We start from the raw sequence: 12,569 nt of genomic DNA, 5'->3' as shown, positions 1-12,569 counted from the left end.
CCCAATCAAGACAACTCAACAGATGAATTCATCGATTTGAATATGTTAGTATTCTTATTCATAAAGTCTTGGATTGAGTCTACCTTCTGTTTTGTTTTCTTTTTTCCTTCTTTACCAATTTTCAGGGGTTCTCCCTAAATGACATTACCTCCTTTCCATCCCACAAGAAGAGAATTCTGCCATCAGTAACATTCTGTTCTTGAAGTGTTTTCTTTGGGTCATCTGAGGAACAAAATAAAAACAAGGCACTGTCATCACACATGTGTAAAAGTCACCAACTGTTATTACACCAAAATGCCATTTAAGAAAGAAAAACATGAGAGACATTTCAATATAGTCCTGTTATTAGAAATCAATAATCAAATTGACTGGGTCACCAACAAACTTGGTGATTTGTATCAGCCTTCAGCTCTAAACTTATTACATACTGGATGGTATAATGAAGAGCAATTAGTTTGTACCTCATAGTGATGGACAGGTTTGACAGCCATTATGTGATACATTGATCATTTATTCTCACTTTCTTTTCATAGAATTTCATCATATTTCATCATATTTGCCCACTTAACATAAAACTTCATATCTGAGTTACTGAAATAACTCCCATCATAAGACATGTTATGGCACTGAAAATCTAAACTGTAGCTAACAAGTACATTGTACACTGTGAATGAATCATTTTTGTTGCATCTGTTTTGCTTATTTGTCATCATCTTTAGTGAGATTAAAGCAGTATCAACATGATATCAGCTGGCCCTCACATCAAATGATTCCGCACAAATTAAAGGCAAGTACAATGCATTCATAATGAAGACACTAAACAGTGATTGTTTCAATTCTCAGAATCTATACAAGCTCTTTATCAGTTGGTAATTGAAACATTTGGCTGCTGGTGTTTATAACTTAGCTCAAACACTCACTACACTGCATGAGCATTATGGCATCACTCAAAGTCATCTTATAATTCCATACACAAATCTCTATGGGATTTCATATGGTAGCAAAGTGAGAAATATCGAGCTGAAAAGTTCTAAAGTTGCATGCATGCCTAAGTTGATAAAGGAATGGATTCAGGATACTTATTGATAATTTCTTTTTTGCCCTATCTCATGACTGGATGTAAATGCTGCATCCATTTGCTTTCCATTTGCAATGAATACAATCCCTCATACTACGTCAGGTGACAGATGGGACCTACGTATGGGACTATCTCAAAATTTCTTCTTCCCCCATTACGATCCCCACTCCACTCTGTGCATGAGCATCACCTGTGACACAATCATAGAGGTGGATCCCTGCTGGTAATTCTTTGGCAATGTGAAGGCAATTGTGGCACTTGTCTGGAGATTCAGGCACCTGTAGAAGGGCATCATTGTTGAGAGGGGGCAAGAGATGAAATGGGCTAATATGTATATGCATGAACAGAATGACAGAAGTTAATACTATTAAGGCAGACGGAAAACAGAGAATTACAGATAAATTGATGAATGGATAGATACAATGGAGATAGATAACTCCATAAATAAACAGACAGACAGACAGAGACAGGAAGAAAAAAAAGGGTAATGGTATAGATATGCATTTAGGCAAAGACACCTTTTGCATAAAATTAAAACTATATATTAGGGAAGCAATAAACCATTTACATCAAATCATATTAGAGACATTTAAATGGAATTATGACAATATTTTCATATGCCTGTTTCCAGATCTTCTGAAAATTGGTAGCTATTGTAAAACTTTTGACATGTTTTCAACCAATGAAAATGAGATAGCAACATAGCGAATGTACGCCTCAGAATATTTCAAGGACCATCGAGAGAGTCTGTTCAATGTCAAACACAAAAGCTTTTGTCATCACTGTTTTAGAGATAAATATTTTATCTTTGGTCAAGATGACTATGATGGGGTGTGCAGCATACGTAAAAACAGCCTGCTTGTGTGTGTGTTTGTGTATGCCAGTGCAATGTACTAATCTTCTACTCGGCAAGTTAGTGCTGTACACATAAAAGGTGCATTACAATGAAATCATATTGCCACTCAATGCATTAAATTAAAGAAAGCAAAGGATTAAAAATCACACTGGAGAAATGCCATACTTGTTCGAGTATAAGCTCCATCAAATGCGTGATGCTTTTCCTGCGATCTAAGACCAACTTGAGTGGTTCCTCTGTTGCAGAAGGTTTCTTGTGCAGACATCCTCTGGCCAGTGTGTAGTTAGCCTCTAGTAGAATGGTAACCTCCACCTGATTCACCAGCTTCTCATACTCCGCCCTGAAAGTTGATTTAGATGTTTTTCCTGCTGTATTTTAGTTTTGTTGATAATTGCAGACTTACACTTATAACTTTGCAAAGCATCAATATGCAATGAAACTACTTTAAATATTAAAAAAAAACACGGTTACATGAATCTGATGAATTATCAATGTGCACTAATTTGATTTCAGTATTCTAAAATCTATCATTACACAAATACAGACAGGGTTACATAACATAGGATATGGCAATTATGCTTCATTTATTTTTATGTGTGTGTTGTACAAACCACTTGTACAATGTGTATTTCTCCAGTGCATCTGTACATGTTTATCTCTGTTTTGTTGTTGGTTGTTAGGGTCTTCAAATTTTATTCACTCATATTATCTGATTCATTCTAATCTATGATTACAAACTGCTGGGAACTTTTCATTTGGCCTTCAAAAATAATAGGATAGAAGAAGCTTGACAAATCTGCGTGATGGAACATTGTACAGAACATGCTGGTAAACGAGTGCAAAGTATAAACCGAATGATGTCATGGAAAAGATTAGTAACACTCAAACCTCTTCTTCTCCATTTCTTGATTTGCTGCTTCAACCTCATCTTTTAGCCAGGCAGGCATCTTGTAATCTGGAGTGCAGTTGGCTGAAAATATGTATGTGTACAGATGGCTCCTTCGTCACATAAAATATATTACAATAATCATAATACACACTCTACAGTAATACATACAAAATTTGATATTATGAGAGGTACACCTGACTTTGCAATGATAAGAAATATTTTTTAAAAAAGCAACTCACATGGATGAGAGTCATGATACTGTTAGAATAATAGAAGATGTAAAAAAAAAGAATATACCATCTTACAAACTTACGAAATTACAGATGACCTCGCGACAGTTTTTCAGCACTTCTACACACACAGTACAAGAGCTGGTGCACCATAGTCATGTTATTCATAAATTACTTTCTTTCCTTGCTTTTTCTACCTCTTTTACTCCCTGCTAATTGCATCATGATGTATTAAAACATGCAACTCAATGATGCTCCCTTGTATTGGCAGGGAAGACTTGCTAGTAATTGTATAATTGTATAATTTTATATTTTTCCCCCTTTTCCAGTCACGCCGTCAGGACAACAGTCTTTTCATTCAGATTCCCTGAAGGTATCATGATACAATTCTATTGCTGTTGTGAATGCTTAAAACCAAATGAAATTATAATAATCATACTTATTATCATTTCAACCACAAAATTTTCGATGACAAACGAGTTACTTTTCAGCCAGGGGGATCACTGTCATTCCATGCATTAACTTCTACATGAGCATTAAACATTTGTGTGTGGTTTTCAACACAAAATTGAAACAGGGCTCTAAATTTAACCCGTTCTATATGGGAACCTGGTGGAATTTAGACTCGCGGATCAGGTTAATACACTGTCCAATGGATTATCTGTGCATGCTATGTCGATGCCTCACACTATCTCGGAATTTCTATCACTTCATCCATTTCATCTGTGCAGGAACATTAACCCGTTGAAGACGGTTTGATTTTGCTACAACACTCATTTCCCATAGATGCCTGCCTGAGTAAATTCAGGACTTGTCCTCAATGGGTTAAAGAAATACTTGAAAGACAAAACAATGCAATGTCTCAAGCCTCTTCAAGAATGTTAATACCTGCTGGAGGTCTTGGTAAAGCCTTGCGCCTGTACAACAGCATATAGGCACTTTCCCTTCCCTGGAACTGCATAGCGAGGGCGCCCTCTCTGATTGGCTTCACAGTGGAGTCATTAAAATCAAACCAGCAGTGACCTGGCCTCGGCACAGAAGCGGTAGCCCTGAAAACAAATATTCATAAGAGCACTCTTGGCAATGGTGATAGGAATATCTATAAATACCTCTTAATATTCCCCATCACACCTGAACAAAACAAAACAAAACATAAAACCAAAAAAAAAAACCCTGATCTGTAATTATTGGACACTAGTTTGAAGTTATCTGTTTTCAGACGATAGCTGTATACGCCGTTATTTTCGCGAATTTTGCGAGCTTTGGGTTGATCGCGAAATTAAAGACACGCGAAAATATTGCCCTAACATTCATAGGATAATCACTGTCACGCAGAGCACGCATAAATATGTAGTAAGTTTCAAGATAACTTGAGCCACTTCCGAGATATGGAGGAAAAAGTTAGTTCAGCACTTTCCCTTGATCTTTGACCTTTTGACCTTTGAGGCGAAAAAAAAAAGAAAGTTTCCAGAGAATCTCTATTAGGTTATACAGTTCATGCATACACCATGTGTAAAAACATATATATATAATCCTGCTGGCATTGCATATATATGAGGGAAATAATAAAATTTTGAAGTGTTGCCCTTGACCGTTGACCCCTGACCTTTGACCCCATGAACCCTAAATTCTCTAGATAATCACTGCCAGTCAGTACATGTATATATACTATGTTCCATGAAGATACCTTGAACGATTTCCAAGGTACAGAGAAAAAAGTTTTAATATTTTTACTGAACCCTTTGACCTTTGACCTAATGACCCCAAACTTTCACCAGAGAATCTTGATTGGGTAATACATGTATACACTAAGTTTCAAGAAAATATCTTCAGGCATTGCACAGATATCGTGGAAATAGTGAAATTTTATGTATTTGACCTTGACTTTTCGACCTTGAGCATGTGCACCCAAAAGTTGATAGGCACAACTTCACCCCCTAATACACATACATGCCAAGTTTCATTAGGATACCTCATAAGGTTTTTTAGTTACACTGTCCACAAAATAAATTCGGACGGACAGACGGACAACCTGAAAATATAATGCCTCCAGCACCACTTCATGGCGGAGGCATAAAAACAAGTCAATTCAAATTAATTTCTTTATATAACAAAATAGGAATCGTCAAAGGCAAAAGCAGACCATTTTATTCACCTCGCTATTGCTTGCTCTTTGTTGCTTTGATCCTGCACGTCTCTGTCCTTTACTTTGCTAACCTCGGTCCCAGTATCTCCATCACAGATTGGGTCACGTTTCTGTTCCTCACAGGAGACTGGTGATGAGGGTTGCCGTGGAGATGGGTTGGATGCCTTCCCTTTCATGGGATCCACAAGGTGGACTACTGTGCCCGCCACATTCAGTTCAAAGATATCATTGTGTTTCTTCAGGAACTGGGCATTGTTTCATGATCAAATACAGAAAGAAAACAACCCGAATACATAATGCCTCCGGCACCACTTCGTGGCAGAGGCATAAAAATAAGTAGGACAGCAAATGGTCAATTTGACTGAACATAACAAATAAATGGATGGATGAATGTAAATTTCTGTTGTTCTTCATGTAGTTTCTGCACACATTTGGCTAATCATTTACAATCTAATGAATATCTGATAGGAGTAAGAAAGGAAACTTCATCTAGAAGTATTAATTGATATAGGGGTATGATACAATAAGCAAATTTGTGGATACCCTCCTCCTTCCCCCCCCCCCCCTTTTTTTTTTGAAGGGGGTGGGGAGGGAGTGGAAATGTGTCATTTCTTTGGTTATTATGAATTTGAGCATAATCTTGTCTGAAGGCACATACATCAATTCAGGCATGATGCAATTTAAAAAGGATATCATCCAGTCAACTTTTTGCCAGTATATAATGTATCAATACACTGAACATTTTACTCAATATAACAAATGTTTTAATAGCAAAGGGAAGTCACATGAGTTTATTATTCAAACTACTAAAGTCCCAGTTGATATCAGCACTACTTTCCGTATTGTAAATGGATGTGACAAACATTAGAAAACTTTGTGAACAGTGTAACATTCTAAACTTAAGAAGTATTTTGAGTATTTCTAAGAATAATAACTGAATAAATACTGCACTCTACCTTGATGAAAGTGCCATACTGTCTCTTGAAGCGTTTGTTCCAGGACACTCCAGTTTCTTCATTCAACACCTGTGGATATCACCAGAGAACAGACTATCATAACGTGTGAAATCTTTATCAACCATGGCCAAAGAGCATGGATGACGGTGTTGCTGTAATTAGTCCACATTGCACTGACTGACATGGATGTATGCTGAAGCAGCCAAACACACCAATGACAAATAACTTGAAGGTCAAGGGAAATAAAAACAATATAGCAAATAATTTGCATTTTCCCTTCATCTATGCAAAAAAAAAAAAAAAAAAAAAAATATATATATATATATATATATACAAAAATTAGATTAAATGAGATAAACTCATATCCATGTAGAATTGACTGAGTGAATTGACTACTAAACCTTTACCCCAAAAGTTTAAAAAGGTTCAAAAAGTCCTCTGTATTTCTGTAGTCTGGTGCTTTGTTGCTGTCATCATCACTGGTAGTATTTGATAAAATTTCCTTTGCATATGAGCCCTGTATTGGTCCTGTACTTTTGCTTTTATTTTTCTGCAGAATAATCAAACTAAACTGTGGCATTCATAGCTAAACCTCAGTGTTCGGAGTAAACTTGCAACTTTTGAATGTTTTTTTTTTTGGGGGGGGGGGGTGGGGGTGGGGGTAAATTTATTTACATGATTTCGTGCAGTTTCAATACATTCAACCAGTCACATTCAATCTTTCTCTAATGCAACACAAGTAATCATGGCGATGGTCCGAGACTTTTAACAGAAATCTGGCAAACATTGTATCTCAAAGTTGCATGGTTTTGCAAGATGCATTATGTTGGTAAACATCTTGCATTTATATTTGCAAAAAAATTGCAAATATATCTATTATTGATCATGATGAATTCATGCTACGACTTTTATGTAAAATACATAACTTTGCTATTAAAACGCAAATTCAAATCATGTAATCAACTCTAAATCACTAGATACATAGTTTGGTCAAATCGCTGCCGACTGATCAGAGGTTTATTTGGTCCAGTTACATGTACCTACCTTTAACTCTTGCACAGCCAGCTTCATAGAAACAGGACTCATGTACCTACCTTTAACTCTTGCACAGCCAGCTTCATAGAAACAGGACTCATGTACCTACCTTTAACTCTTGCACAGCCAGCTTCATAGAAACAGGACTCGTCTGGCACACTTTTTACTCACGACCCAAAGTGAGCCCATTTCACACACTATTCAAAGAGACACACAAGACATGCACATCTCGTTTTCACTCAGTGGCCCGGCTACAGCCCATTTCTCACTGGGCAGATTCACTATGACTATGTAATCAGTGGGCCGTGCATTGCCCATTGCATACAGTGCAGACTCACTTGGCCTAGTTTATCGACTGCCAGTGTGTGATCTTTGCCACCATGCTTCCTGAGGAGAGCCGTCAGGCACTGCTGGGGAGACTTCATGTCAAGGAGGTCTTCCTTTCCACTTCCTGGGTCAGGGGTCAGCCGAATGAGCTCAGATTCCTGTACAGTAGGAAACAGAATAATATATCACTATGAATGTAGAGAAAATTTTGAAATATCCATGCATTATTCCTCCACTAGCTTACAAAGTCATGCCATGCCATACTCCTTAGAGACTTTTAATACCCATGAAAGAAAACATTAGCGTGGTTGTATAAGTCCTTCAAAATTAAATAGAAGCTAAGGACAAAGGTATAAGTAGGCAGTGAACTTTAAAGGAAAACAATTCTTGAATGAACTTTTTTGCATAGCAATTTGTGAATTATGTGTATTGCTCATGTTGCAAATGACTAAATATGCGTTGGGAGGTAATTCAGAATTTTCATTACACCTGATTACTGTGTTGTACGAGATACTTACATTTTTTCAATTTCTGAGGTAAGTGCAAGGTACATGTACTACAGGTAGTCTCATAGGGTGAATCGCTGCACGTACAGTACTGTAGAACAAGTTCAGATTTAACATGAGCAAACCTCCTAGAGTGAGTTTAACCTACTAAAGACTAGTCCTGAGTATATGTGACCCTGCTTCATAAAACAAACAAAAAGTCGCCAGACATAAATTTTTAGTTAAGACCATATTCTGAAAGAGCAGACTTTAAGCTTTAAAATGATGTATAACTCAAATCAAATGGACTCTCCTAACCTATCTAAATATTGGAAAGAAAGCACAAACTCAGGAAAAGCGTGAACTGAGAAAAGGCTGTGAAGTACGGTGTCTATTCAAGCGCTTAGTCTTTACCAAATCGTGCTGGCTGTGCGATGAATGGGACAAAAAAAACAGGAAGTAAACCACACGAGTAAAAACAATGAAGGGATTATTAGATTAAACTGAAATTAAGCATGCCTCATTAACACATTTTGTCCTTAATTAATGCCAACTTTGAAAGCAGTAGCACTATCCTTTCAAAAGTAATTAGAGCTGAAAGTGAAGAGTGTGCACAAAGTTTTTCAGAAATGAAAAAGGGACTCTAAAGACACACCTAATCACACTATTCTTCCAAAAATGTTCGAGATAAACTGCCCAAAAGCACACTTTCCCGCCAGTTTTATGACCCCAAAGTTTAGCATAATGTAAAAGAAGATTTGCTCTTTCAGAAAATATGAAAAAGTCAAGATCGGCTAGGTTGACCCATTTCACTTATTTTCAGTCCTCACGCAAAATCAGTGTGTGCGACTTTTTGTTCGTTTTGTGATGCACGGTCACATACACCTATGCGGGCAGGTGTCTATGGGAAATGTGCATTGCAGCAAAATCAGCTCATCCTCAATGGGTTAATACTGTTCATCATGCTCACCGGCTCTGACCACTTGCCGAGGTCGTCGACGTCCCTGATGTAGGCGTGGTAGTGACCTCCGTGCGTGCTGCCGCTGTGAAGCACTACAGAATACAGCTCATAGATGGCTTCCCTACCACCCTGTGATACATATGAACATACAAAGAAGAGGTACTGTATCTATCACAACAATCTACAGCATCGATGCACAGAATGAATGAAAATCGCTCACAGTGATACACAATTGCAAATGCACACCAGTGCAATCCATAGCAATGTAAAGATCTTGCAGGTGTAAAAAGTCATAATCGATGTCATACACAACCAATACAGACACACACACACACACACACACACACACACACACACTCACTCACTCACTCACTCACACATGCATAGGTTAAAACGAAAGAGAAATAGACATTCTCACGGTTGGTAAATTTTTAGAAATACTGTAAAAGAGGATATTTTCATACAAGTTATTTTCAGTGCTCAGCCAGGTAAGATGAATTTTGCATGCTTGGAATCCACAGGATCGAAATATACGAGACTATTATATAAATGTTTGAAGTACCAACGCAAAAAACAGTTGCATGTATTTCTCATGAGTTTCATGTTGCACTAGATGTGCCAAAAAAAAGGTGTTTTTCACAGTTCATGTATCTCACCAACATATCTTCCTCAAGAAACAAATGGTCACTTACGTGCTCACAGTAGGCGGACATGTCGAGTTCCATTGGGAAGGTGTAGTGTCCTGTTTCCTTGTATCTCTCCAGCTTCACAAAGTCATAGCTGAATCTTAGCAGGGAAAGGGTTAAGACTGGGGGAAGAGACCTGATCTTCGCTCCCTGGAAAATTCATCAAAGAGAAAAAGACATTTGTCATAAACCGTTTGTGGTCACATGAAGTCATATAGCAACCAGGCATTATCTGAAGGACTTGTAGGTAACTCTTTCAGTAATGGCCAAATGTCAAACACCAGTGTTGAAATAATTTCAGGCCTACCAAACTCCAGACTGCATCATTCACTTTTAAAGAACATTGCAAGTTGGACTTCAGTATTCACAGTTTTAATGAGTCTGCATTATGTCAAAAACATCAGGTTTGGGGTATTTGTTTTGCACATACGTGTCTACTGCTTAAAATATTGATTTGATTTTACGCAGCTTCAACAAGTCACTTAGGGTGTTTACGATAGTGCAAAGCAATACCTATTCATCAGAAATAAAATATCAGTAAATAATACAATTGGCACAGAACAACACACACATTATTTACATGATTGCATTGCTGTATTTTGGGTGCTCCTTTTTGTCTGCAATCAAGTGTGACCTATGGAGCTAGCAAATAATTATCATGATGATAAAAATCATAGTACATGTAATGATAATGATCATAATATCAACAATAATAAAACTTCAGTTACATTTAATTTGTATATTGAATCATTATGATAGAAGAATGTAACCATCTTCTTAGGACCATCCTCACTATGTGTACCTGTAATGCCCCATTTCTTACCTTCCTGGCATTGACCAGCTTCCTACAGGAGTCACACCGATACTGGTTGCTCCCTTCCATAGTCTCCTCCTCCACATAGTTAGCCCTGAGTGTGTCCTGCACCCCTACATAGCCCCCTACCGCCAGGGTCAGGTCCAGAAAGTCCTCCTAGAGTCCAACCAAAAGGGATCAGAGCACAGCACAAACACAGATCATGCTTGTTACCTCCGCCAAGGAGGTTAAGTTTTTGCCAGCATTGGTTTGTTTGCTTGTCTGTTTGCAAAATAACCCAAAAAGTTGTGAACGGATTTGGATGAAACTTACAGGGAAAGTTGATAACGACACAAAGAATAGATGATTAAACTTTGGTAGTGATCCAGGAATTTTTATGAATTTTTTAAGTTTTTTTTTTTTTTTTTTTTTTTTTTTTTTTGTCTCTTGGTAAATAGGGTCAATAAACTTGGGAGTTCAAGCTGCATATACTTGTACACTGTATTTGAGATCTGAAAATGTGCACTAAAGTGTGTGCTCTGCTCAAGGCACCGCACAGCAGGAAGCTGTGAGGTAAACACAAGGCTTCTTTATCATTGGGAAATTGGGCGATTTTCAGCATGCTTGTGTGGATGGAAATGAGCTGCTTGGCGGAGATCTGCGCTCTTTGAGTGCTTTCCTAGTACACATACATACAGCACTCCATAACAAGGCATGGTGAGTTTGTGTTAAAGTCCATCCTAAGTCAGATGTCATTTGACTTCACTATTTGGCTACACAATGAATTGCTACCCTGTGTGGCCGGGAAAGAAATCTGCATACATTGACATAATTTTTCTCATTTTTTTTACTGGAATCCATTTCCATTATACATTGTACACCAGTATTACAAATTTGGGCAGATGTTTGTTTGTATTCACTATCTTCATATTTTTTTCTCAATTTTCAATCATGATGTTAATCTCCTAAATTGATTTTTTTTTCTTGTAACCTTACAGCTTGAGAAACAAGAGATTTACATATTCTTGTATGCTTTAACTTGTAATAGGAAGAAATATGGAAAGGACTTGACAGAAATGTGTTTTCCTCACTTACCTCTCTTTCACTCACTCTCTTGCACTCTTCACATGTGATCTGTCATGGAAAAGAAAAAGAAAACGTACAAAGTATAATTTCATGGGCACTGCATGTAAATCGTCCTGTGAGATTTACCAAAAATGAGTGTCTCAACTTATACATGATGTATAGTATATTAATAGTGCACATTACTGTTGTGGCTACTTTACATCATATATGATGCAACCATACATCTGAAATTTTAGATACCATCTCTGGCTTGGACATTGACAAAAATACCTACATAAATGCATACACAAGAAAAAGGATAACTTTGTACGTGTGCTTGTTTCATTATTTTCAACTCCGCACACCGGGCACTATAACAAAATGTTCTCACCTGGTTGACCACAGTGCCCCTGTAGAGTCTAGAGATGAGGTGTTCTCCAGACGTCCCCACCAGACTCTCCTCTACGGCACAGAACAGGATGCGGTTCAGCTCCTGTACATCGTGCTGCTGTAACTCCTGTTGGGATGACACACATCAAGATTTCCTCACTAAATTTTCACTGCGATTTGCTCACTCATGTCAGATTTGTGTATTATTTTGTGTTATTGGTGCGATTCATGTGCCAATCTTTGTGGATGTATAACATTGATTAATTGACATGTAACTCTTCTATAAACTTATGTTTGGTTGTTTTTCAGTTTTAAAAACAATGTTTTTCAAACTTTTAAGGTATGTACATGTTGCATATAAAATAGAAGTATGAGCTTGTGAGTGACACCAGCACACATGTGTACAGTACAGCATATAATCTGATTTGAGGTTATAAACATCCACTGGCAAAACAGATTTCAATTGCAATATGGTGAGGAATGGTATGAAATTCTGACAGCGAGGTCAATTACCTGGTCTATGAATGCAAAGAAGCTAAATGATACAATGTATCACCTAAATTACCTGAATTACCTATTATGACACCCAAGTCAGTAGGTATCCCACCCGATACAAGTATGTTTATTACCACACCAGGATGATCCATCTGATTTGATATCGTACCCTTATGA

At 37.4% G+C, this 12,569-nt stretch overlaps 1 protein-coding gene across 1 annotated transcript in view; it reads right to left on the bottom strand.

Annotated features, from left to right (window-relative positions):
* The window catches only part of LOC139716468 (ubiquitin carboxyl-terminal hydrolase 40-like), a 41,061-nt gene that overhangs the window by 23,551 nt on the left and 4,941 nt on the right, over window positions 1-12,569 (bottom strand). Inside the window, exons 4-16 of the mRNA XM_071628014.1 lie at window positions 11,899-12,024; window positions 11,538-11,576; window positions 10,473-10,619; window positions 9,656-9,799; window positions 8,973-9,092; window positions 7,529-7,675; window positions 6,156-6,224; window positions 5,209-5,444; window positions 3,942-4,102; window positions 2,823-2,904; window positions 2,100-2,274; window positions 1,269-1,356; window positions 149-222 (exon numbers count right to left, since the gene is read on the bottom strand). Of these exons, the coding sequence (XP_071484115.1) occupies window positions 149-222; window positions 1,269-1,356; window positions 2,100-2,274; window positions 2,823-2,904; window positions 3,942-4,102; window positions 5,209-5,444; window positions 6,156-6,224; window positions 7,529-7,675; window positions 8,973-9,092; window positions 9,656-9,799; window positions 10,473-10,619; window positions 11,538-11,576; window positions 11,899-12,024 (1,608 nt within the window). The remainder of the gene's footprint in view (window positions 1-148; window positions 223-1,268; window positions 1,357-2,099; window positions 2,275-2,822; window positions 2,905-3,941; window positions 4,103-5,208; window positions 5,445-6,155; window positions 6,225-7,528; window positions 7,676-8,972; window positions 9,093-9,655; window positions 9,800-10,472; window positions 10,620-11,537; window positions 11,577-11,898; window positions 12,025-12,569) is intronic.

Source organism: Diadema antillarum, unplaced genomic scaffold (genome assembly GCF_040938485.1).
Source record: "Diadema antillarum isolate AM-2024a unplaced genomic scaffold, OU_Dant_1.0 scf00000065, whole genome shotgun sequence".
NCBI classification, from domain to species: domain Eukaryota; kingdom Metazoa; phylum Echinodermata; class Echinoidea; order Diadematoida; family Diadematidae; genus Diadema; species Diadema antillarum.
The sequence above is the reverse complement of the archived record's forward strand: the minus strand, read 5'-3'. Positions and strand labels throughout refer to the sequence as shown.